Source organism: Trichosurus vulpecula, chromosome 6 (assembly GCF_011100635.1).
Source record: "Trichosurus vulpecula isolate mTriVul1 chromosome 6, mTriVul1.pri, whole genome shotgun sequence".
NCBI lineage: Eukaryota > Metazoa > Chordata > Mammalia > Diprotodontia > Phalangeridae > Trichosurus > Trichosurus vulpecula.
The window spans coordinates 211,005,159-211,032,581 of record NC_050578.1 but is presented as its reverse complement, the minus strand read 5'-3'; the positions used below and the strand labels follow the sequence as shown (position 1 = coordinate 211,032,581).

Below are 27,423 nucleotides of genomic sequence, written 5' to 3'. Positions count from 1 at the left end.
CATACGACGTTTGTAGCCCACGTCTCTCAGAATTTTCCACAAAATTAGCATGAGAGCTTTTAACAAATGCTTCCCCAAAATCTTGGTAGCCTCCATATGTAGTCTAGTATCCCCGACAATAAAAGAAATGTAGTGGGGCATGACCAATATTCTCCATAGAGGTATGATGGCTCTTTGCAATCACTACTTCCATTTCTAAATGTTCATTCATCAGCTCTTTGGTAACGTTGTAGAATTCTGCTAGGAATCCAAGGTCATGGAACTAAAGTTTGCAGATTCCATTCTCTTCCCCTGCAACACAGGCCCATCACTGTTTCATTCAAAGGGTGGAAAATGTCAGTTCTCACTTTGAATGGCAACCAGTTGCAGTTCTTTCCTAGCAGAAGAGTAAGAGAGGCAGCAGTGGTGTGGTGGGAAGGACATGGGGTTGGGAGGCAGTACACTCAATCTAAGTCCTGACTCTCACTGACTCATGGTATGACTCTAAATAGGCAAGTCACCACCAGGTACCATCAGGATAGCCTCTCTGAACAGGAGGAGTTCCTCTATAAAACTGGAGCCATAGGATTGGAAGTTGTGAGGACCCTTAGAAACCATCTAGTCCAAGGTTAGAGCTAACATTCAAATCAGCTGTTATATTTATCTTTGCTTTAGATTCTCACCTTCATGTATCTTAGACTCGACTCCAAATCCCACCATGCCCCAGTAGTATCTTCTCTGTATATTTACTTTGAGAATCAAATAAACTTGTATGTTCGTATCAATAGCACCATCCCAGGGATGTGCAGGAGAGCACATTAAGTGTTGTTATTAATAGCGTTATCTTTATCTCCAAGTCCACCTGCCACCCAAGCATGTTGTGGGGTGAGCCACTCTCGAGCGCAGAAGTCAGAATTTTAGTGTATTTCACACCTAATAGCTGTCTCACTATTTCTAGGTATAGAATGTAAGTTCTTTCAAGACAGAGTTGTTTCATTCCTGGTTTTGTATCCTCAGCACCAAGCACTACACCCTGCAGACAGTGGGTTTTGTTGAATAGAATGGAATAGCTAGAATTTAACTAATGACACTGTCCAGTAGAGACATGTTCCTTAGAGAACCTGATTTAGGCTGGAAGAGGTATTAGATTTCTTCCATTGGCTTTGTTGAGGAATGAGGACCAATCTTTGAGGCCCCGGGCCCTGAAACTTCCCAAGTGCCATTAGAAAGGGGGCTCTTTACCTGGAGATCTCTAAATTTGTTTTTTTTTAAATAATTTGATAACTATTTCAGTATTCTTGATTTTCTCTGAAACCGTTTTATACATTTGAAAACATTATTGGAAGAAGAGTTCCGTAAGCTTTGCCAAACTGCCAATGATATCCATGATACATAAAAATAGTGAAGAACCCTTGGGCTTTAAGTATCTCCTGTAGCCCTTGATGTAAATAAGGCTGGGCATGAGATAGCTGGGAAAACAAGGTAAAGGGGATATAAACCTAGCAAGAAATCAGACGAAAGGAAAAAAAAGAAAAAGAAATAAATACTGGAAACCAGCACAGATGTATGAGGTATAAAAATTTGTATTTATATTACAATGAAAGACAGATACAACACAATACCTTTGGTGGGAGCCGCAGGCAGCAGCAAGCACCAGGAACGTGTGTACAAATGAATCTTTACAATATAATACATCTTGCCACCTACAAAGCGTTCCTTTTCAGGTACATATTCAAAATATCTCTGGCACAGAACCTGCCCAGGGCGCCTCAAGAAATTCCCAGTCAAGTGATTCCCTCTTCCCCCTTCTCCCACTCCACACAGCACCTCTGATGTGGCAACTTGATCAACACGGCCTGTCTCTCCACAGAAGCCTCAATGATGACTTCTTGTGGCCTCCTTCATACCTAGGAGAGGGTGCAGCTTTGAGGATGAAGGACCGCAGATCCAGAACCCTTCAAGTAGGTGTGGGGTGGGGGTCAGTGAGGGTGTCCTTAGGGAACACTAAATCACTAACCAAACTAGCCAAATGGGGTCTCTTGAGAGTTTCCATTTCCAGGCCTCCTGTCTCCATTGGCATTTTTTTTTCCAGAGACCTGCCTGGGAGGTGATTTTCTGTATCTCTCACATAGAAACCCAAGATTTTGGAGCTAGAAGGACCCTCAGAGTTAATCTCGTCCAACCTGGATGGGAACACACCAGCCACTAACTTTCTTTGTCCCTGGACCCTGTTCCCCTTTGTAAGAAGGGCAGCAAGAAAAGAAGCCCAGAGAGGTTAATGAAGCAAACTGACCAGGAACCTCCTTAAAAAAGTGAGACATTGTTCTAAGCAAGACTCACTTTCCTCTCTCCTATCCTAGTCAGAAAAGATGAGTCCTATATTACCACACTAAGAGACTTTAGGGGACAGAGATTCCCTAAAGAAGACTTTATCTGAGGCCCTCCCTTCATTGATGTTTGAGATCTAGAGGGCCGTGTACTGGAAACTGCTCTCTCGATTGCAGCTTGGATGACTGGGGAATTTCTATATTATCCAGAGAAAATATTTTGGAAGAAGACAATAGTAGGTGATGATTAAGGAAACCAGAAAATGGAACACTCTGAGTAAGCACAGACCACGCTCAGGGCAGTGAGACTTGCCCTGGGGCACTGTCTGCTCAGCCTCCTGGTTCACTGTGTGCCCAGGCCTCCTTTCAGGAAGGTAAGAGAGGTGAGCATGGGAGGGTCTTAATCGCTCCGTGTCCTTACACGTGGCTTTGTATTTTGGTTCATCGATTAAGATAAATGGGTTTGGTAAAAAAAAATTATCAGAAAGAAAAAAAATTTAAATGCAGTCATGATTCACGATCAAATCTGAAAATTCTGTGTCCTGAGCACGTGTAAATTTTACTGAAGTGAGTTTGCAACCATGCTGCATAAAAAACTATTCAGAGAGGCTGGGGTATGCTGACAGTCACTCCCGGGGCTACCATGTCTATTTCTAGCATTTGTGCAAATGGCAATTTTTCAACGTCCACTCATTTCCAGAGTGTTAAGTAAGGGATGGTTTGGGCTATGTAACCCTTAAGGCCCTTGTAGCCAACGGGGTATCCTCTCCTGTGCTGGTAAACCCGGCTAGTGACCGACCCTGGTACAAAAGTGTCCTGGTGGAATTAAACTGCCTTATTTGAAGCCAGGCTACCTTTCCCACAGGCAATCCCTGCTTCTTGGTACTAGATGGCAGAAAAAGACAAAGGGTCATGAAGTTTTCAAACTTCGAGGTCATGGAATCCTCAGTTTTACAGATGAGACAGCTAACCCCCAGAAATGGAATGAATTTCCCAAGTGGTAAGTGGTAGACAGCACTTGCAAATATGGGCAAATGGGAAAGAATTTATGATCAGTTACATTTAATTTCTAAATGTCAGACTAATGTATTCCTTTCTAATAAAAATTAATTCTAGAAAATCCTAAGCCCAACAAGACAAAGAGGAGTCACTCCTGAAAGTCACACCTCCCCTGTACCATTACTAAGCAAAAATGTTAGAAATCTATAGAACAAAGAAATTGTGGAAACACCAGTTGCCGAATCACAGTGGGGCAGGGCGGGGGGGTGTCCAAATTAATGACCAGCTTCCAAAGAGGGAAAAACAATTTGTGTTCCACACTGCTGTGACCTGGTGGCTCCAGGATGGACTGTGGCTTGAGTAGCTCTGGAATTCTCACTCTTTGGGAACCAGCTGGGCATTAAGAGAAATGATCAGAAGTAGAGACACACTTTCACACTTCTGTCTTCTGGGCTTGGCAGTATTTGTAAAAGTATTGATAAAGTTAGGACAATTGGGTTTTGCAAGATCTCCCCAAATCGGCATCTACACATTCTTCTTGGGGGCAGAGGGGATGTGTGTAGAAGGGACATGGAGAAGGGACCATTTCAAGTTAGCATTCAATGACAATCACATTCATTTTTTAAATCTCACCCATCCCTCTGTTAATTTAAAATTTTTCATTTATTAGCAGGTTCTGTGCAAGAGGGTCTCAGGAAAGGAAACACTTTACAATTCAGGAGCATGCTCATTATAGAACGAATGAACAGCGACAGTTCATCAAAACCTCACTGTGGATGACCTGCCTAACAGTCTTGTGTGTTACTTAAAGTAAACTCATGATTTTGTTTCCATGATTTGGAAATTAGTTGTAGAGGCACCGAAGGAGCTAGTAAAGGTTTGCTGTTTCTCAGCTACCCACAATATAAGTCTATTGCTGTGTATTTTTCCCCCCGACAAATGAGGATTTTAGTCATCTGCAAGGTATATTGAACATAATACCAAAACCTGCATCACAGAAAAGGTTCATGGTTTTCAGAATCAGCTGCCAAAGTTGATGACCCAGAGCCCTTCTCCGCCCCCACCCCGAGCTGATGGAAGGGGTGCCTGGGAGTCAGATTACACAACTCAAAGGGGATCTTTTCCTTGTTAGCAAGATTCCCCACTGTGGTAAGAAAGAGCACAACAAGGCACCCCCCTCCAAAAAAAAAGCTGCCATAAAATGTCTTCAGGTTTCTACATCCTGTACTGTAAAAGCGATGGGAGGACACGTACATTGGGTGCTGAATGAACAGCTGGGTCTTTGTCTGAGGACTGAGGGTCAGTATTGTGAAGACTGCTCAAACACTACAAAAAAATAAATCCAAGATGGCAGCACCGTGACAAGGTCTAGGACGTGATACAGTACAGCGATGTGCTCTTGTTTCAGAAGCCAATGAGTTTCTGTCTCACAGAGATCCCAGCTTTATAAGCCACTCCTATAACAGGGCTGTGTGTGCGCTTAAGAAAAGGAGCTAGAAAAGGAACCCTCATCTCCTTCCCATTCCACCATCCTCATTCCAAAGGGATGCAGGAGGGGAGGAAGAGGTCCCCCGCTCTGGCTAATTCCTGGGAGGGGAGATTGAGGGAGACCTGACGGCTCACATGGAGGACCACAGAGGAAACCACTTACTCACTTGGCCAGGCTTCACTGTCTTCTGAACAATGCAAAGAGAGGGACACACACAGTCACCAAGGCACGATATGACAACGGTGAAGAGTCCCTGGGACTCTGGGTCTGTACCACTCCCTCCCAATGCAAGGAAATGAGAACATTTAGGAAAATATAATACAAAATCTCTTACAGGAAATATAGACTACACTTGCTAAAACCACTTATCTAAAAGTGTTTATAGCCATTTTCTTTCTTTTTTTGTTTTTTTTTTCTTTTTGTTTTTTTGAAAAGACCTTCTCTAATACTAATGCGAAGACTGGTCCATTTTTTCTTACCCAGCAAGCCAAGCCCTAATGACTTCACTAAGCAGAATTTGTATTAAAAAATACATCTTCATAGTATTGCTACAACATGGGTAAATATGTTCAGAAAAGCTGGACAAATGCTATATAAGTTGGGTTGTTTTAAAGCATAACTTTTTTTTTGCATTTTTTAAGAGGAGAAAAATGCTGTTACATGGTGTGCAAAGGAGAAAACTGATTTACTCATCCTCTAAAAGAATACTGGAAATATAGCTGGGCCTTTCCCACCAAAAGTAGTGGCTGCAAAAAAAAAAAAAAAGAAGGGAAGGGGCCTCCCCACCTTCCCCAGGCCTCTGTCTCCAAGAGCCGGCATTAATATGGAGTCTCCGAGCTCTGGAGGATTAGCCGAGAGCCACAAAAGGAAGGAATTGGGGCTGCTCCCTGGCGGTCTCCTTGGGAGCTCACTCACGAGGCCACCCTGCCCCGCCGATGCTGACCTTGCAAAGCCAAAGGCAACTCAACATCCCTCACGAAGTCGTTCTTGAACCTGGCTTTCCATCCACCCAGTCTGAAGCACAGTGGTCACTAGTTAATAAGGGAGAGATCTCAGAGCAAACCTCATTTTAGAGAGTGATATAAAGTAGGGTGGGGTTGAGGGGAGGGGGCTCTGCCTCTCTTAAAACTGTGGGAAGGGTTTCTACTACATAGTCTTAAGTTGGCCATGACCCATTCATCATTTCTTAAGGGCAAACAAAGCTTCCAGAACACTAATAGGCTAGGGGGTGCTGTCGGGGCACCTTCTCCTCCCCCAGGGAGGAGCTGGCCCACAATCTCAGCATTAAGTCCAGTCACTTTTCAAGATTTCCAAGGGATCTCTCTCTCTCTCGGTTTCTTTCGTTCTCCTGATTTTTGGTTTGCTTTTGGTTTCTTATTAAACTTCTTACACCGTCATGCGTGTTTCCAGCAATTACATTTAATACTTCTTCAATGGAATGATTATGACTTTTAAAAAAAATTATAGTTACAGCTACATCAAGCTAACTTTAAGTCACAACTGTACCTAACCACGGATCTCTGCAGTAAAAACCGGGGTTGACAAGAGCTACTTGGTGTGGTCCCAGGGCAAGGAACCAGGTGTTCAAAGCCGCCGCTTCTTCAGCAGAGGCCAGTGGTTGGAGTTTCCTGGGAGAGCCGCAGTGGACACGGGTGGAATCGGTCGTCGGTCTAAGTGCTTCAGTTGGATGCTCCGGAGGTGGACGGGGTCGGGGGGTGCTCGCTCGGGCCCTACGAGAGCCGGCCCGACAGTCTGCGGGAGTGGGAGTAGCTGCTGTCGCTGGAGCCGCTGCCCAAACTGTAGTGGTCATCGGCATCACTGGCACTCCCAACACTGTCCATTTCCCCTGGGGTAAACTCCATTCCTTCAATGTCCACTTCTATGTGGGAAGAGAGAGTCACATGTTCATAGGCTTGAAAGCAGAAAGAGGCCTTAGAAGGCACAGAATCACAGGCTTTAGAGCAGAAACTCCCAAGATCATCTAGACTGAATTTCTCATTTTGCAGATGAAGAAAATGAGGTCCATAAAAGTTAAGTGACTGGCCGAAGGTCACCTGGTTCATCTGCATCATAGTATTCAGAACTAACCAGAAGTGACTTTAGAGATGCCTCTCATCTAAAAGGCCCATTTTACAGATGAGGAAGGCCTTTGGTGGCAAGGTGACTTGTCAAACAGGTAGTAAGTGGCCACGATAGGAGGGATTCAGCTCTGCTCCACCTCTCTTCCAGACCACTATCTGAAGAAGGGGCATTTCCAACTGAAAAGCCTGCCTTAGGCTTCTTCCCTCCCTGACTCATCCTTGCCCCAACTCCAGCCTAACGCCCAAGGTTCCACCCACCTGGTAGAGGCCGGGCCAGGTCTGATTAGTTGGGAGCCTAGAGTGACTCCAGGTCACTCCCATAACATCAACTGGGAACAAGTAGCTTTACTTTGGTGAGGAAGCCTGCGAGGACATCCACAACATAAATAAGAGAGGTATTGCCTAGTGCAGTGATTCTCCAAGTATGGTCAGACCCTTTCAGGGAGCCCATGAGGTCAACACTATTTTCATATCAATACTAAGATATTTTAATGTCTAATATGGTAAGTATCAATAGACAAAACTTTAAACAAACAAAAGCTCTTCAGGGAGAGGGAAGATCCTCAATAATTTTTAAGAGTATAAAGGGGTTTGGAGACCAAAAAGTTTGAGAATCACTGGCTCAGTGGGAAGGATGCTGGGCTGAAGGGGTATGGGGTGGGAAGAGACACCAGAAAACATGGTTCAAACCATGGCTCCTCCACTTACTAGCAGCATAACGTTTGTCAAATTCCTTTATCCCTGAGACTGAGTTCCTTCACCTGTCCAACGGGGATAATACCTGCCCTGCTTCCCTCACAGCACTGTTGTGGGCCAACATGTTTTAGAAACCTCCAAGTTACAAACCATCATTATTCAGCCTGATTCCTGCCAATAACTAGCTGTCACACTTCAAGTGACCCCTGACAAGGAGCTAGGGAGAAGACATCTCAGAACAATTATGAGGGTTATCAGTACACAGGAAGGCATCGTGGCAAATGGGACTCAGTCAGGAAGACCCAGATTTAAGAAACTTCGTGACTGGGTGACCCTGGGCCAGTCACAAATTCTCAGTGTCTAGGCAACTCTCTCTGGCAGCACAGGAAGTCTCGTCAGAGGAAACTAGCTTATTACACTCCTGAAATCACAGATCGAGGGGAAAAACCCAACAATGATCATAGGGAAGGTGATGCCTACAGATGAACCTCCTGCTCAGCCCAGCAAGGCGCTTTGTCTTCTAAAATTCTAGCACAGGCTGACAAGGTAAGGTCCCAGTGGATGCCTGCTGTCACAAACTGACCTTGCTCTGAGTCCGTGGAGATGGTCGAGCCAGTACTGTCAGTGCGCACGCGCTCCATGCCCTGCACCGAGAGCTGCTCCAGGCGACGTTTGAGGTAGCGATGCTCACGCTGCAACTGTTCCTTCACGTTCAGGGCTTTCCGGTCCTGTTCTTCCAATTTCTGAGGGGAGGTACGGGGGGGGGGGGGGAGGGGAAGAAGAGAGGACCAGGAGAGGGAAGAAATGAAAAGATAAAGGTCAGCTAAGGCACAGGGCTGGACCGTGACACCTACCTCAAACTCAAAGCCCACCTCACAAGCACAAGGTCAGCCCAAGCGCTACTCAGGGGCCTCACTTGGGTTTTGCTCAGATTACCAGGACACTATTGGGCCCAGGGATGTGTAGCAGTGAAGCATGATTTGTATGAAGACCACAGAGAGCCAACTAGCAATTCGGAGTCAGAAGCAGAAGGGAACATAAGTTCCACAGAGACCTGATGGTTTTCCCAGATGAGACCAATCCATAACACCCTGCAGCAGCCTGTGAAACTTCATCATCACCATCACCAAAAACAGATTCTGGTTCAATAGCCAAGAACCAGTCTCCTGGACCTTCTCTATCCCCCACCATTGGCAAAAATATGGACGATTCCTACTTGGCACAATCTCTTCCTTTTCACCTACCCTCGCACAGCCCGTTCTCTAGCTATGTCCCCTTCTCCATTCCTATCCAAAGGCCTGGGTTTACAAAGTCAATGTTTGCAATCAACTGGGTCTCCTCTACCTCGTCAGGAAAAAGAAGTGAGACTTGGCAGTGAGAGGAGAGGGGAGAAAAGAAGAGGCCGGAAGTGGATGGAAGTCAGATTTTGGCAGAATACCATTTCCCAGATAGCAGTGGAGTACGGCTGTCCTTTGCATTAGGATGTTGACAGGAATCAGAGAGAAAGAAGAAAAGGCAGGAAAGCCTGAGCTCAAATAAAGCCCCATTCGGGAGTCTCTAGAGAAAAAGCCAGCAGAATCATCAACTCCCTGAAGGCAGGGACTTGTGGTATGTTAGCACAGCGCCTTGGTTGTAATGGACATAATTAGGGAGAGGCCTTTGGGATAAATGATGGCACCCAAAGGCGCCCCAATGCCAGCTCTCAATCCTATATTCCTAATGAAGTTGCTTCAGGCCGCTGCTCCGTAGTGTCAAAATTCACAACAGAACATTGCATGCTTCAGAGACTATTTAAAATAATCCCCCCACCCCAGCCCATACCTTACAAACAGGGAAATGAGAGTCCAGATACAGATGAAGTCTGCCAAAGATCGAGTAGTGAATGCTCTCTCACCTTTTCCTCTCTGATTTATGTCATTTGCAAATTCAGTCAGCACGTCCTTTCCCAGTCACTGAAAAATGCTGAGTGGGGCAGGGCAAGAGGGTGGCGCAGTGGGGCAGCCGGCCTGGCCCTGACTTTGTACCTCTTCTGAATAACGGTTCCTTGCAGCCAAGCCACTACCTTATTAGGGCCCCCAGCCCTGGGAGGCCCCGTCTCATCACTCTGGGCCCAAGTTCCTGCCTCAGAGCCTTGCCTCATACCCTGGTTCCTCTTCGCCTGTGGCCTTGCTTTGTTTTTAACAGTCTTTCCCAAGTCTGGAGCCCTGACTCCAAACCCCAATTCCCATGGATGCCTAATGATACACTGGGATACCACTGCAAGCATCCTGCAATGGCCAGATTGTAGGGCCTCACGCCATCTGACACACACGGCCAAGAGAACAGGGGATGGCTTGAAGGCCCCGCCAAAGGACATGGCTATCATAGTGATATGCATTAATCAGCCCTTTAGTGTCTGAGAATTCAGACAGCTCCCAGCACAGCCCACTACATGCCCCCTTTCCCCCAGAGGCATACATAAAACAGAACACAAATACGGCCATGTAGGCAAAGCCACTAACACATCTGGGCTCCCCAGAGCAGTAACGCTCTTCCACAAAGAGGCTTCACCTGGCCCTCTTGTTCTCCCTTCTCTCCACACAGCCAGTTTTACAGTTTGGCCACCACAGAGGCCTGTGGGTCTCCACAGAATCACAGAGCCTCACGGTTTGGGAGGACCATAGAGATCCAGTCCAACCCAGACCCGACCAGGAATCCTCATTCCAGTATCTTCAACCAGTGGCCTACTAACCTCCACTCGAAGACATCCAGTGACAGGGAACTCATTACTTCCTGAAGAAGACTATTTCATTTTTGTATACATCTAATTCTTATGAGACTTTTTCCTTAGACTGAACCAAAATATGCCTCTCTGATGACTCGTATTGTTCCGAGTCCTACCTGTGGGCCCAAGGAGAACAAGCTGAATCTCTCTTCCATGTGACAGGCAGCCTTTTAAGGATCTGAAGACAACATTTTTCACCATTCTTTGAAGAATGTTCCTCTCCAGCTCCAAAACTATGTATGGTCTCTGAGATCCCTTCTAGTTCTAAGCCTGAGACTCTGATTCCAAGTACAGGCTAGATGCATCTCTTCCACAGTCTTCTCTACATGTGTGTGTCCAGAGAAATATTTCTATCTGGCTCAGACCTGTGATTTCGGAGCATCAGGACCAGGAGGCTCTCTCTGCCAAAGCAGGTCAGCATGAACTCTAACTCAAGAGTCTTAGCTGCTAGGGGCAGTCAGGAGCCAAGGGCATGTTCCAGGGTCACGGGGCCAGGATGGGTCAGAGGTGAGACCTGAACCCTGCTCTTACTGATGCCAAGGCTAACCCTTCTCTCTCCCCACTCTGAGCGTCACTTTCCTTAAGCTGTACAAGAATACAATACTTGTACTATATTTTTGTAGTAGCCAAAAATCAGAAGCTAATGGAGTGTCAACCTAATCTTGCTACATGAATATAATAAGACTATCATTGTGCCATAAGAAATGACAAAATATTTCATAGGGAAACTGGGAAGAACTCTATGCACTGATGCAGAATGAAGTGAGCAGAACCAGGAGAACAATTTACACGAGGCCAACAACACCATGAAGAAAAACTACTTTGAAAGACCTTGGGATTCCAATCAACGCAATAGTAAAGGAACTCAGAATATGGAAGATGAAACATGCCATTCACCTCCCACCAGAGAGGCGCTAAACTTAAAACACAGAATTAAGAAATACATTTTCACGCATGGTCAACTGGGGAACTTGTTGTGCTGGACTGTGTATGTTTATGATGATCCTTCCTTCCTTCTTTCCTTTTGTTGTTACAGAAAAGGGAGGGGGGGAGTGACAGATTGTAAAAGCATGTAAAAATAAAGTATGCTTTTCTTTTTAAAAATTTACTGATTTTTTAGTTTTTATATCACCTCTTTTAATTTAAAAAATAAACGCAGGTAAAAATACAAATGCTTTTTAAGCACACATTTGTTTTTTAAATTAAAAAATAAAAGTGACAGAAAAACAAAAGGTATTAGTTAAGTTTTAAAAAAGAAAAATACACTTGAGCTCTTTGATTCAGAGGGCTGTTTTGAAAAGAGCATTTTGGAAACCATAAAGCATTATAGAACTGAGCTGACTTGTTATCATTATTATTACAAAATTAAGTTACACTGAAGAAATGAATAATGAAAAATAGTGAAATGTCTACTTAAAAGGACTTAGTGCTAGAAGGATATTGAGAGATAAGTCTTACGGAATCACAGGCTTTAGGGCTAGAAATGTCATTAGACATCCACTGTCTCATTTTACAGACCAGGAAACTGAGACCCAGAATAGTTAAGTGGCTTGTTCAAAGTTACATAGCTGAAAGGTAAAAGAACTGGGATTTGGACCCAGCCCCCTTCTCTCTAAATTCAGGGTTCTTATCATTCTACCTGAGTCAAGCACAGATGATATATATATATGATATATATATATATACACACACACATATATATATATATATATATATATGTATATCACACACTTTCCCAACCTACTGATTACAGTATGACTCCTAAGAACTCTACCAGGCATCAAATTTAGACTAACTTAGTTGTCATACAAACTTGCTACAATTCTTTAAAAAATATTTTTAAATTGAGATTTTGCATCAATTAATATTGATCACAGAATTCTGGAGATGAAAGGGACCCTTCATTGAGAAGGCTGAGGCCCAGAGGGATGTGGCCCAGCCAAGGTGAAGATGTCAGTCAGTCCAGGGCAGAACCAGGACCAGAACCTGAGGCTGCTTCTTCAAGATCATCCAGTTGAGGGTTTTTCTACCACACTAAGCTGTTTATTAGAACTCCAGAGCAGTTGTTTTTTAAGTGTATATTAAAGAAGGTCATTTGAGTGTCTGTGCCCAGGAGCCACTGGCAAAGGGCCTAGTTTTAAACAAACAGGAATCCAAGCCCTGTTCCCTGAGGGTAGAGGGCCCATTATCATACCTCAGGGTCAAGGTTTCTGAGGGGATCTCTATGTGACTGTTAAAGAGTGAAGGCCAGCAGCAGCAGCTTCTATAAAGACAAGGGCTGCCTAGGGGGATGGAAAATGCCTTAGATTTGGAGTCAAAGGACTTAGGTTCAAGTCTTGACTCAGCTAATTACTCTATGTGTGATCTTGAGCAAGTTACTGGAATCTCTCTAGGGCTCAACTGTAAAGGAGACAATTGCATTAGGTGACCTTTCGGTTTCCTAAGCCTAGTTAGCCAAGATAAGCTAGTCAGAACCAGAGTGGGCACTTAAACCCAGATCTTTCAATTCTGTAACTGACAAACAAAGATGTTGACCAGATGATCTGCCTTGAGGTGCCTTCTAGCTGTAACAGCCACAAGACATCAGGTTCCACCCAGGCAACTGGGCTTCTGCTCTGCCGCTTTAGACCTTGCTGGGTCTCCCCAGGTCTCCCCCACCCTCCTGCTCTTTTCATTTCTCCCTCTGAGAACAACAGTCAAAACAGTATTACCTTTGCTATGGGAAAGAGCACATCAGTCTCTGCCCCCCATCCCTTCTCCCATCAGGGCAGGGGCTGTTTCACTTTTCTGTCTGCATCCCAATACCTAGCAGTCAGTGAATAAACATTTATTGGACACCACTATATGCCAGGCACAGTGCTAAGTACTGGCACACAGCAGGCACTTGATAAATGCTTTTTCATGCACGCATACATTTATTCACAGATTGACATCTCAAGTGACAACACAGGGCAGAACAGAAAGAGCTGGGGGCTAAAGATCGAGAGACCTGGGTTCTAGTCCTGGCCTTGCCCTTACCTTGCTATGTGACTTTACCCAAGACACTAACCCTCTCTGGGCCTCAGCTTCCTCATCTGCAAAAGGAGGGTTTGGGATGAGGTGGTCTCCAAAATCCGTATAAACTCAGATATTCTATGGCTGTAAGGGAGAAGCACAGTGCAGATAATCCCGGGGTGTGTGCCTCTGTCCTGAGGTTGGACTGGGCTGAATCCTTTACTCCAGGGAGTCACTGCATGATGGTACTATTTGGCCCGAAATACTGTTAAGAAGAGCTAGAAGACTGAATGACCTTCCCGTTCCTGTACCCCAGTTAGCCTTATGCCCTGGCCCCCCAGACTGAACCTGAGCCTTGATCAAGGCCAGTCAGGTATGGACAGTCCCCTGGCTGTTCCTTAGAGAATGACTCTTTTGGTCACTCCATTTCACATCCCACAAGGACTTCCTAAAGCTGCCCCACAATCTTACAGTGTGCTTCTAATGCCCAAGTCACATTTTGGATCCAACCCAACCCCACACTTGTCTGAAGATTCTCCAGTATCTCCAAGCATTCGGGGCTAGCTCTTGAGGGCAAGAAGCAGTCAGGCCTGTGGGCAAAGATTCCACCAAGGCTGGGGTGGGTAGAGGACACGAAATATCAGAAGCCCACCCAGACTCACCTTCACTCTTATTCTCTGCCTCTCTTCCTTCCTCTTTCTTTTTTCTGCCTGGAATGAGGCAGTCCTGGCACAATACAGAAATCCTGCTCTATTACATACTTGCCCTGTGGCCTTGGAAAAGTCATTTCTCCCTGTACCTCATTGTGACCTAATGATCCTTGAGAAGTGTGTTTCTGGACCTGTCATTCTTTCTCTTCAATGCCTCTGTCTATCCTTCCTTCTGCCCTCTCTCCCACCACAGAATCCCAGGATCTGAGAGTGGGAATGGACTTCCACCATGCTTTAGTCCAATCCATGTAGTGAAGGTTCTGTATGGTAGAATCTCCACTCTAACAAACACGCTGGCCAAGTGGCTGGCTAGCCTTTGCTTCAATGACCATCAACTGATTCTCATAAAACTTCCTAATAATTAAAGCCATGCAAAAGTGAGATGAACCACTTCAGTAGGAGGCTTCCCCCTCACTAGGGGGTCTCCAAGTGAAGGGAGAATGACCACTCTTTGGGAATGAAGGCGTAGGAAGAGTGGGCTTGCCTTGGTGAGGAAAAGGGTCATTACCTCTTCCTCTAGCGATCAGAGGGGGAGAGGATGGGACCTTCCCAATCAGCAATTCTCTCCTCTTTCACTCTTCTCTGCCTCCCTCCCTCTTTTCTTCCTCCCCACCTGCCAGGTACAAAGAGTGCCTTCTTTCCTTGGGTCAGGGAGAGGCCACCTCTGATCCACGACATCTGAGCTGCTGCACTTCTCTCCCTAGGGCAGGGGCATAGGGGCAGCTGTTCTGCATGCTCTGAGTGGAGCTCACTGGCCCTGCCCATTGGCAGGGAGGCAGTGACCTGCCCCTAACCCTCTGCCCTCCTGAGCTATTCTCCTTCTCTTTCCACCCCCACCCCGGGGGCCCCTTGGCTGGCTTAGGCTAGGGCATCAAAGGCCCCAAAGAGACAAACAAACTCTCGGGGTGGAGCCGGCCATTCTGGGAAGCAAAGAGATGCCTGTCAGCTTTTCTGCTCCTTTCCTTGACCTCCTCCCCTCCCCGCAACCATCCAACAATTAAGACAGTGGAGAGCGCCGAGGTCCTAGAGTTCTTGTCAGGCCTGTGCCATGCCTGCAAAGGCAAAGCTTAAGTGCTTAGGTCCTCAGAGCCCACAGCTGCCAGGTGGGCCTGGGCAGCAGCAGTGGTGGTGGCAGCGGGGGAGTAGTAAGGCTGCTAATATCACAACCCTGTATGAATCAAGTGAGGTACCATCAGTAAAGCCCTTTGCAAACCATAAGCCACCCTCTCCATGATACACCCCTCGTTACTGTCTCTACGGTTCCCAAGCACACTTTTCGCAATGACCCCTGAGAGGCAGGGGCTGTGGTTTTTATCCCAGTTTTTCATACAAGGAATCAAGTTAGAGAGGGAAGGGACTTGCTTGTGGTCACACAGCTAGTGTCAAGATCAGATCCAGGATAGAGGCTTTGAAAAGCTGATAAGAACTGAGATAATTACGAATATGACTGGCCTATCTAGCCCCCAGAACTCAGCTCTATTGGCTGTCTGGGAGAGAGAGAAAGGAGGAGACCTGGGCGCTCCCCTCAGGGAGCTTCTAGTCCCTCTTGGGAGACAAGATTCACACTCACAATTAGAAAAAAAATCAAGTTATCAGCCAAGGACTAAATTGTTTGGTATCATCACATCCTTGTGCATCAGTGCTGAAAGGGATGAGAAGCCGAATGGATGGGCATCCTGAGCCTATGGCAACCCCCAGGAGGGGGCACTTGCTACCCCCAAAGCAGCACATTCCCACACTTGGATGGTTCTAACTTTTAGGAAGTTTTGACTTTGAACCAAATTCTGCAAGTTCCACTCAGTGTTCTCCTGAGGCCAAGCAGCAGAACACATCTCACCTTTCTCCACACACACACCCATCAACAGCATTTCAAATACTGGAAGACCAGCCATCACGTCTCTCCTGAGTTTTCACTTATCCACATCAAAAATGACCTCTGAGTCACTTTGGGCCATGTGGCACAGTGGCTACAGCACCAAACACAGAGGCAGGAAGACTCGCCAGCCTTGACACTTGCTAGCTAGGAGGCCTTGAACAAGTCACCGGCCTTCTCCAAGCCTCTGTTTTCTCATCTATAAATTGGGGATAAATAATACTGGCAAGGCCTGCCCCACGAGGCTGTTGGGAGGCTCAGATGAGCCTTAGTTATCAGTTATTACTAATCTTCACACAGCGCCATGGTCTCCAGTCCCTTCTGCCATGCTAGCAGGCTTCTTTCTCAGAGCACTCCCTAAATTGTCAATGTCTTTGCTGAAATACAGCACCTGGTAGTGCAGAAGCAGGCTGATAAGGGTCACATAAAGGGTACCCCTCTCCTTCCTTGTCCTGAGCCTTATTCTCTCCATGCAGCCACAGGTGACATTAGCTTATATGGCTCATAGTTCACTAGAATCCCAAGATCTCTTTCACATGAACTGTTCTTGGGCCATGTCTCTACTTGTGCCAGGGGAATATTCCTTAAGCCCAAGAGTCAGACTCTCCATTTACCCGAATCCCAGCTGCCTGGTGGACATCCCCACCTAGATGTACAACTAACAACTCAACAGGTAAAAATCCTAACTCATCATTTCCCTTCATCCCAACCCTGCCCACCCTCTGCCTAAACCTGCCCAGCTTTTCAAATTTCCCATTTCTGCTACTGACGTCACAATTCTTCCCATCTCCTAGGCACACAGTCGTCTTTCAGTTCATGCCTCCCTGACTCACCTCTCAACTGCCTTGGCTGCCCAAACCTGTCACTTCTATCATTATAACATCTCTCACATGTATTCTCCCTCCTCTCCACTGCCACTGCCACCACCCTGGTTCTAGGTTCATTACCACTCGTCAGGACTATTGGAATACCCTCCCACCAGGTCTCCCTTACTTTCGTGTCTAGCCTCCCCAATCCATCCTTCGAGTTTTAGACAAAATTATCTTCCTCGTGTACGGGTCTGATCACGTCACTTTTCTATTCAAAACCTCCTTCGTCCGTCGTGCCTCTCCAATAAAATACTTGGCCTGACATTTCAGGTCTTACACAACCTAGTACCAATTTACATGTCAGCCTTAGTTCACAATACTCTCCTTAGTACAAATCTATGTTTCAGTCCAACTGTCTTGGCTCCTTGAGATTGTCTGACCTCCTCCTGCCCTCTCCTGACCTTGCCCAGGCTTTCCTCAATACCTGAAATGGATCTTCTCCATCTCTGTTGGCTGAAATCCCTCCCTTCATTCCCTCGAGGCCCAGATCTGGTACCATGATGTTAGTAAGAATGGGAAGCCAGTTGGATGGGCATCCTGATCCCACGACGTCCATGATACAGCCTTTCCTGATGTTCCCAGGGGAAGCTCTCCCTCATCAAACCTTTTAGGCCAATTTGTTAGCTTTCTCCTATGCACTTAATCATTTTATTACTGACATATGTATATCTCATCATATTTAATACAGTGGAAGCTCCCTGAGGGCAGAGGACTGAGCATGAGGCCCTGAACATATTTCAGGGATATGTGAAAGGGTGCTGGCTTTACCAATGAAGACTTCATGCCTGTCTCTATGATTTATTAAGAGGAAAAAAAATAGGTCATCCACTGCTGGGCCCCCTTCTGGTGATGAGACTCTCCATACTTCACTGGGCTAGTTCCTTTTTGGATGGCAGACATCCAGTCCACTGCTGGGCCCATATGCAAAGTCCTCTGGCAGGGCATATCAGAGCTTGTGCTCTGCCAGTAGAGCCTTTGGGAACCAAGAATCACTGCCACGCCAAAGGGAAGCATTGCAGGGGGAATGGAAGGCCTCAAGGGAAGTTAAAACAGGAAAAATACTTGGAATAGTATTGTAAGTGACTGTGAATGCAATGTGAGTTTTGAAAAGGGTGGTCCTGTGTAAGGCGGCCAGCAGAGGATTCCTGTAAGCAGAGGGAAAGATCGGAGTGAGGCTCACAAGGGCAGTTACACCAAGTGGGTTCATATAGCCGAGTCAAGTCTTTCAGGAAGGGAAATGGCCCATTTCAAATTACAAGGAATTCTCTATAAGGGAGCCCCTTAGGAACTAGCATAGACAAAAACTTTCCTCCCGGTGTTCAAGTATTATCTAATTCATCCCTTGGTAGTCAGCCTTCTGATGAAGAACCTTTTAGCCAAGCTGGTCCTTAAATAACCATAAGAAGCTAGAGGACACTTCCACGAGGGGCCCAGAGAAGTTAAGTAATTTGCCTGTGGTCACAAAGTAGGAAGCAGCAGAGAACCAAGATTCAAACTCAGATTGAATCAATTAACTTCAAAATGAGTGCTCTATTCACGACACATTATGCCACAACACACAGTCCATCACTAGGCCCATATCTGCATATAGTAGGTACTTAGTATGATTTGTTTTTTTTTAATTGACTGGAACTAAGTGCAACAACATTCTGGAGGAAAGCTTGGTTAGGGTGCTCTCGGGAGGATGCCTGGAGGTGGAGGCTCAAAGCTAGGCTTTGAAGGACACCAGGTCCACCTAACTGTGCTAAAAAGTTTCCAGAGAGCTGCCACAAAGGCCCCACCCCAAGAGAGACAAATATATCCTCTAAATGATGAGGGAAGCAAAAAGCCAGCCTGATCTTGAGCAGGTAAGGTCACTGCCTCCACCTGTGGAAGGTGCTTCCATACCTTGATGTGCATCCTGGCTCTTTTCAAAAGGCTGAGGGTCGTGTGGCGGGTGCTGTCCGGCCCCAGGGGCACAAGCTGCTTGAGCTGTTCCAAATACAACCGCAGTTTGGCTCGTCTGAAACAAACGGACAGAAGGAGGAGGAAGAAATCAGTTCAGACTGTGTTGGCCAGCATGCTGTTCCCAAAAACCAACCAATTCATCTGCTCCCGCTATAGAGTCAGCAGGGCAGCATCGGCAGGGAGTTCGATACCTGTCATCTGCCCTAGGATGGCGCCAGTCCCACCTCGCCACCAAGTTAGCCTGCTCCCGTCTAGCAGGCGATGAAAATCTCCAAGACCACACAACTGAGGGACATCAGAAGTCAGCTTAGTGGTCCTGGTGTCAGACAATCTCAGGTGATGACTGGTTCTGATACTTACTGAGTGAAGGGAGTCAGGGCTTCTCTAAGTTTCAATTTGCTCATCCATAAACTAAGCAAGCTATATGTACCATCTGCTAGGAAAGTGCTTGGGCCTTAAAGCATTCTGGATTTTTGTGTCTTCTGCTCATAGCAGGAGGCCCCTCTGGAGCCCCTCTGAGAAGCAGAGGAGACACAAGTCATCCCTCGCTGGACCCCCTCTCTCTGCACTTTGCTGGACTGGTGGAAGGACGTTGGATCCAGGATGGAAAGACCTGGGTTTGACTAGATGATGGTTGAATCCCTTCTCAAATCCAAAAGTCTATTTTGGAGTTCCAGTTCCTACATAGACTAACCATTATATTCTAGACAAGTCATTACCCCTTTCTAGGTCTTTCTATCTGTAAAATGGGACTAATCCTTAGACTCCTAATCTCCTAAGGTTACTGTGAGGCATGAGCTCTGCAAATGGGAAAAGACTAAGGATAAGATGTGCACTTATCACTAGTGGTTGTCCAACTGTCACTTGAAGATATCCAGGGACAGGGAACTCATTACCTCCCCAAGACTATCCCCCACCATTGTTTTCTCCTTGTGTAGTTCAGACTAGAACCATGGCACTTCAAGCTAAAAGATACCTAGAGATCACATGATACAGGCTTCTTCTCATTTAACAGATGAGGAAATCAAGGTACAGAGTCGAAGGGAGTGCTCAAAGTCACATGACTCACAAAGACCACAGCTGAGACCTGAACTTCAGCCTCTGACTCCCCGAAGGCACTTCAAACCATTATCCTGAAAATCACGAATTGAGAGTTTATGATGATGGAAATGCTGAAGAGACGTGAAAACACCTCACTCCATGCAGCCACCAAGGTGACCTTCTGTCCCTGTTCCTGGAATCTCCTTTGGGAAACAACCTTCACAAGCGTCCCCCAGGAGACCTCAATGGCAGCCACGCAGAGTGGAATGCTATAGGACCATCTTGCCCTCGCCATCCCCCTCCCCCAGGCAGAAAGTTGTCAGAAATAGCTTCCTTTTTAAAAATACTTTCATTTCTCTTGAACACATTTGAAATGCATTTTCAGAATCCCAGCGGACAAGGAAAACTTAGCCAGATCCATTCTCCCCCTTAGCACTGGGGAGGGTGGAGACTGTCTCCCAAAGATTTCCTCTAGTCTGACAAGACCCCCTGGAGAACAGTTCCAGAGTCCCTATGAGCCTTATGGGCTGACATCTGTTGCTGGTTACATAAACGGTTATATAAGTCTTGTTTGGCTGGCTCCTGCCCCACCTCCAAAGGCTACAAGATCAATTCCCACCCTCAGAATCTGTAGGATTTAGAGCCAGAAGAGAGTTCAGAGAGCAGCTACCGCCACCCCCTCATTTTACAGAGTGGGAAATTGAGGCACAGAGAGTTGACCAAGGTTTCATAGTAAGTTGCAAAGTCAGGATTCAAATCCAGGTCTTCTGACTCAACTCTTTCCACTACACTATGCCTCCTCAGGTCGAATGCTTATGGAATTCATGGGTCAAATGAGACCAAAACCACCACCACCACCACCACCGAAATGCTTTCTGCCTATAGAAAACACCAAAAAACACCCAAACCTTGGCCTTCTTGGAGAAGGGAAAGACCAGCTCTACTACAGGTGCAGTCAGGTAGTGCTTTAGGCAAGATTTCCATGCCTCCCTTTCCCAATCCTCCATGTAGGAGGCCTCCATGCCACTGATGGAAACGGCCATGTTTCCCACCCCACCCCCCAAGCACACACTGGATCTACGGCCTATCCCCTTAGTTAAGCATGATATTGCAAACTTCTCACCATGCCTGGAGATGGGAAGTGAAAGGCTCCCCAGGGGACTCCAGGCCCAGAGAGACAGAAAATAACAGGGAGGGAAAAAGCCAATCTGGAAGAAAGAAAGTAAGGTAACCCTAGGCCACAAAGGCTAACTCCTGGCCTCTATCCTTTCACAAAGCACAGAGAATGGGTAGCAGCCACATGAGTAAGGCATGGCTTCATCAATTTGTGTGTGTGTGTGTGTGTGTGTGTCTCAGAGAGAGAAAGAGAGGAGAAAGAGAAGGGAGAGAGAAAGAGAAGAAAGAGAGGGAGAGAAAGAAGAGGAGAGGGGAAGGGAAATAAATAGAGGGTAGAGGAGAGAAAAGAGAAAAAGAGAGAAGGAGAAAAAGAGAGGAGGAGGGTAGAGAGGGAGAAGGGAGAGAGGGAATGAGGGAGGGAGGGAGAGAGAGAAGGCTCAAGACAGCAGAGAGGAGAAAGAAGAAAACTCATGCTATTGTTCTGGGTCATGGGTTGTCTTCTTCCATGAAGACTGTCCTCCTCCTTCTCATGGTATGGAGGTGACCCTGGGCTTTTAAGACTATGCTGGTGGTGCACAAGCCTTGGAAGGGTTTCAAATAGAGGCCATTAATAGTGTGTCTGACATCCAAGCACCAGCCTACGTGCAGCAAGGATCCTCACTAGTCTGGAAAGCTAGCAGCAGAGTGATAGATAATATTGGGGGGGGAGGGGGAAGGACAGCAGAATCTGTTTGTTTTAGTTCAGACAGCCTGGTAGGCCAGGGATCACTGACCTGCGGGCCAGGACACTGGGGTTCTAGTCGCCACTCAGTTACTTTTGATGTTTCTGACTTTGGGGGAGAGACTTAACTTTTCTGGGCTCATCTGTAAAATGGAGATGTCACTTAATCTGCTTGGAGGCAGAAGTCTGGGTCTGAAAGTGTCTAAAGCACAGCTGAACCAAGAGCAGAAGAGTGGGGAATTAACAGGATGGAGGAAGAAAAAAGTGGGGATTCAGGTTAGGTTTTTGTGACTTGCTGGGGTCCCCAGTACTAGATGGTATCTCTTGTCACTCTGACATTCTGTGTCCTGTGTTCTTCAGGCCTTCTCAGCTCTCATATTCTGTAATTATGTGAAGTCCCAGAGAACTTTGGAGGATTGACAGGGATAGAGAACGTCTGAGAGAACGTCTGAGCTGGAAGGAACCTTAGAACAGATCCCATTGAGTGTCAGAGCTAGGATGGCCCTTCGAAGGTAACCACAGAACATCACAGAGTAAGACGTGCTAAAATTGAACAATCTGGAATTTGCCAGTCAACAAGCATTTACTAAGAGCCCACTAAGTGCCAAGTACTGTGCTAAGCATCTCGAAATACAAAGAAGGGCAAGAAACAATCCTGCCCTCAGGGAGCTCCCAGTCTGAGGGGGAGACAGCTGTACGAATAAGCTGCCTACAGGGTAAACTGGGAATTATCAACAGAGGGAAGGTACTGGTATTGTTTGTTGTTGTCATCCTTCATTCTAGAAGAGGACCCACGACAACAGGAGGGTGATGTCTTGACATGCAAGTGAACTGGATTTAAGTGAGGCAGGGCTGTGCAAAGTCATCAGCCTCACTCTCTCCTCCAGAGTTCAATGGCAAGACATAGGTCAGGACCACCAGATGCAGTGGAAGACCTTGGCCTTTTTAAGCTAAGGCCTTTCCCAGGTCTCAGTTTGTCTGAGGCAACACCCATTCAGCAGTTAAAGGCTAGATAAGAATTGGGGTAAAAGATTGTCTGCTTTTGCCTTCACAAAAGAATCAATGGGGGAGGGGGAAGACCACAGTTTCTGGCCAGAACAGAAACAACTGCTATTTACGCTCACTCTGAGCCATCAAAACCCAAACAATGAGCAAGTGAGGCTTGGGCTGGGGCCTATTCGGTGAAAGCCAGAGAGACCTGACTATGCCTTTAAAGTAGCATTAAGCATAACAGGAAAAGCTTCTTGTAGAAAGTGGGATTTTAGCTGAGACCTGAAGGAAGTCAGGGAGGCCAGGAAGTGGAAGTGAGGAGGGAGAGAATTCCCGGCAGGGGGGACAGTCAGTGACAATGAAGGCTGTTGGGAGATGGAATGTCTTGTGAGGAACAGGAAGGAGGTCAGTCGGTGTCACTGGAGCACAGAATACATGGAGGGAAGGAAGATGGGAGAAGAGTGAAAAAGAGGGGACCAGGCCATAAAGGGCTTTGAACATCTGACAGAAGATTTCATATTTGATCCTGGAAATAAGAGGGGAATAACTAGGGTTTATTGAATGGAGCTGGAAGTGATGAAATCAGACCCGAGCTGGAGGAACATGACTTTGGCAGCTGAAAGGAAGACAGTCTGGAGTGGGCAGAGCCATCAGCAGGCTAGAGTAATGATCCAGGCATGAGATGATAAAGGTCTACATCAGGGTGGTGGCAGTGTCAGAGGAGAGAAAGAAGGGGGTGGATGTGAGAGGACAGGGAAAGGTTGAATATGGGGGGGATGGGGTCAGAGGCTGCTGATGGCTGAAGTCTGACCCAAGGAAGCAACAGTGGGTGGATGACAGTGAAGGTTTCAATACTTCCCTGACCTGGATATGGTTCACAAAGCAGCAGCAGGAGTAGCAGGATCCTAAGATCATACACCTGGTGCTAGAAGAGACCTAGAGGTCACCCGGTCCAACTTCTTCATCAGACAAATAAGAAACTAAAGCCTAAAGACGGGGAATGTCTCGCCTAATTCTGCTAAAGCCCAGGATGCAGCCCAGGTCTTGGGACAATGTTCTTTCCACTAACTTCGAGCTTAGCTGTCAATACCTGAGGGAGCCAGTACACTCAGGCCTCTCAAGGTCCCACCACCTCCCAGTCAGGCACACAACAGTTTAACTGAACCCTATGGGGAGGAGGCCGACATCCTCCTGACCTTCCAGACACTGCTAGCTAAGCCGACATCCTGAACCACTCCCGGCCTTTCTCCATTTAGAGAACTTCCCCTTTGGTTCTTTTTCCATTTCCATCCATCAGGGATGATACTGACCCTCAGATCTCAGGGGTGCTTTGTTCCTCACCAACCCGAGGTCAGCAGAGATTCAGCAGTTACCTGTGTTTCCAATTCAATTTAACAAGTGTTGACGTGCGTACTGTGTGCCAGGCCCCCAGAGCAGAAAGACAAAAACTAGAAAATCTGCCCTCGAGGAGCTCACACTTAACTAGAAGAAAACAGGAGGTCTGCACCATTCCCCATGTTAGACTCTAAGGGCCATGGGGCAGGCACATAGTCTCTCTCTGGTGCAGGATACCAAATGAAGGGACAAACTATGGTTATGTAGGTGCCTTTACCAAAACTCCCATTTGCATCTCACCTTCAATTCAGTTGGCACTCACCAAGTACCTGCTATGGGTAAGGCCTTGTGCTAGATGCCAGGGATCCCATGTCCTGAGCCTCCACTTAGGCCCAAGGCACTGGCAGTGTGCTCACTGGAATCCAAAAGCAACACAAGGCAAGAAAACAGAACTGACTCCGGGCTCAGCAAACCTAGGTGCAAACCCCAGACTGGCTATAGCTGCTATAGTGGTCATCAGTGAGCCATTCCCGCTCCACTAGGTCTCAGTTTCCCCCTCTTGGAAGGTGGACCAGGTGACTACTATGGTCTGTGCTAGCTCTGAGAATCCATGTTCTATGATTCAAGACTCTGGGATGCTAGGATTCTGTCATTTTAAAAATCCTATTATTCTTACATTTGATGGCTCTCAGTCTTATGAGCTAACAGGCTAGCCAAGGGAATTCGGAGAAGGCAGTGAAATCAGAAGCATGGATGCAGAGATGTTAGGGGTCCTTCCCTCCCTGGAAGGTGTTCCTATGCCCAGGAATGGCCCCACTCAGACGCAGGATATGAGGATCTATGTGGTGTGATTTGGGGCTGGAGAAGCTTCCTCTGACCACACCGCCCAACAGATATGCCCCAGTCTACCACAATGCCCAGAGTTCTTTTTCTAGAGAGCTCTGAAGGCTTTTCAGTCTCCTATGCGAGGGCTAACTCCCAGAAGGAGAAACCCTCAATCAAGCTATAGTTAACACCTCATTAGGGATAAGATAGGAACTGAGTAGGATAGAAAAAGAAGGGAAAGGACATTGGGAGACAGGGGGCACAGTCCTCACAAGGTCTGCCAGAAGTTTCCCTCAGGAGCCTAGAATTTAAAATTTCAGCCTGGGGTCTAAGGTCTTTGGGGAACAGGGAGGGGGCAAGTACAGTGTGTCCTGCCAGACTGGCACCCACCATCTCCCTGTGCTATTTGGCTGGGGTTTTACTCTTCAGTTTCATGAGTCGGCCTCACAGGAGATCTAGGTGTCTACTGGGTCTGTGCCACTGAGGCTCCCCTGCCAGCCCACAGCCCTGGTGCCCAGTAATGTGGCACTGCCCAGATCATATGTCAGGCGGGCTCTGAAGCCCAGGAATGGACCAAATGTTTTCCCCTCATCAATGTATAAAGGCAGAACCTTGGTACATTGTATCTCAAACTTGACAAGATGGTAGAAAAAGGCCTGAGAAATTCTCTCTGGGCTACACAGTCCAGAGAAAGGGGGAGAAAGACAAGTGGAAATGGAGGGTGGAGTGGGGAGAGGACCAGGGACTCTGAGTCCAGTGTCCCATCCACCATGCCATGCGGGCCATTGCCTTCAAGTCAAGTTCAAATTCACCCTCCTGGCATTCAAAGCCTTCCACAGTCTAGCATGCCTCAACTCTTCTAGAATTATATCACTTCCGCCTGGACTACCCTCTGCCTCTCCACCCCAAACCTGTGTGGTGCTTTCATGTTCTAGAAACACTAATGGAAAGTGCTCCGTAGTCTTCATCTGAGAACATCGAGTCCTCTGTCCACATGGACACATGTTTGTCATGTGGGTATTTTGAAGTCCCAGCTCCTCAACCTATTTAACAGCTGGGTCATCTTAGATAAGTGACCTGGCCTCTTTTACCTTCTGCTGTCTCATCTTTTTCTGAAAATGTGGATACCAATAATACTTGGAATGTCCATCTCCCAGGGGTGCTGTGAGAAAGAAGTGAGATAATAAACACAAGTGCCCTCTAAGCCAGAATGCTCCACAGACATGTGAGCTCTTAGTAGTAGTAGCGCCATTAATCCCTAAGGCTTCTGGATTTGAGGGGAGGGGTGGGGGATGGAAAGTGGAAGCTTCATTGTAAATTCAAACCTGAAATAGAATCAAATTTGAATCTTTCCTTCCTTCTTTGACTACAGGGTTTGCCCTCAGGCTGGGATTCCTTCTGCCCCAGATGCCAAAGGCACCTAAGGAGCGGCTGCAGAGGGATCCTGGGAGCACTGCTGGACCACGGACTCTGGGGACGCCTCCAACAAATGGCCGCTGAGAACTGGCCAACCGCTTCCTAACAGCTATAACCCTTCCTGGGAGGGGCAGAGGCTCTGAAACTAGAGAAATGACATTCTCAGGCCAGTCCCCTCAATGTCTCCTCTCCACCTGAATGTCCTCCCTCTCCGCTCCACCCATCCTTTAACAAACATTAATGGCTGCCCTGTGCTAAAGCTCTGGGGATACAAAGTTTCATTTTGAAATTACATAAACTGTACTCTCAAGGCATGGACAATCCACTCTACTTACTCAAGTATGATAAACAAAGCAGATTGTGAAGGGGCAGGGGTGGGTAAGAGAAGCAGAAACCCAAAATTCATTGACTTGCCCAGAGCCACACAGTGACTTGAGGCAGGGTCTGTGTTCGGGTCTTCCTGACTCCTAAGCCTAGCAGTCAATCCACTGCTGTATCCAATTGCCCAACTCAGCATTTTCAACCACACACATTTGTTATGCACCTACTATGTTCAAAGCCATGTGCCATGTGCTTGGTGCTGGGAGTTCTGTTCCCATGTGTTGATTAATTTCATTAACATCCTTTAAAATGAAAATAAAATAATTTTGGAGTAGGCACTAGCACCTGGGAGAGGAAAATCTCAAAAGGCCTCATGTAGGAGGATTCTAAGAAGGAGCGCAGAGGGAATGCACTTCAGGCATGAGGTACAGCTTGGACAAAAGCACGGGGGGAGGAAATGCAGTTTTTGAATGTGAGAAACTGAAAGGAAGCCAGTTTGAGCTCAGGAAGGGAAGTTATGTATGAACAAACTAGAAAGGTGGGTTGGAGCCAGGCTGAGAAGGAATTTTGTTGCCACAGAAGGGCCTGGAGTCAATGGGGTAGGTGAGAGGTCATTCCTATGCTGGCCCTTGTTCCATCAATCATCTCCTTTCCTGAGTCTTCAGTCTCTTCTATACTGGCTCCTTTTCTCTTAGTTTGCCAGCAAGCCTAGTCTTCACTATAACAATAACAAATAATTATAATAGCTCACATTCTAAAGAACTTTATAGTCACAAAACTCTTCATTACAACCTTGTGATGTAGGTGGGCCAGGTATTAGCAAAAAAACACAATGGCAAGAAATTAAGTCATTTACCTAAGACCACACAGTTAATGCAGGGTTAGAGCCAGGATCTGAACCCAGGTCTCCTAATCCCAAGTCCAGGATCC

At 46.7% G+C, this 27,423-nt stretch overlaps 1 protein-coding gene across 1 annotated transcript in view; it reads right to left on the bottom strand.

Moving 5' to 3' along the window:
* Positions 1-1,544: 1,544 nt before the first annotated feature.
* The window catches only part of MXD4 (MAX dimerization protein 4), a 53,487-nt gene continuing 27,608 nt past the window's right edge, over positions 1,545-27,423 (bottom strand). Inside the window, exons 4-6 of the mRNA XM_036763059.1 lie at positions 18,669-18,783; positions 8,155-8,314; positions 1,545-6,673 (exon numbers count right to left, since the gene is read on the bottom strand). Of these exons, the coding sequence (XP_036618954.1) occupies positions 6,525-6,673; positions 8,155-8,314; positions 18,669-18,783 (424 nt within the window). The 3' untranslated portion in view covers positions 1,545-6,524. The remainder of the gene's footprint in view (positions 6,674-8,154; positions 8,315-18,668; positions 18,784-27,423) is intronic.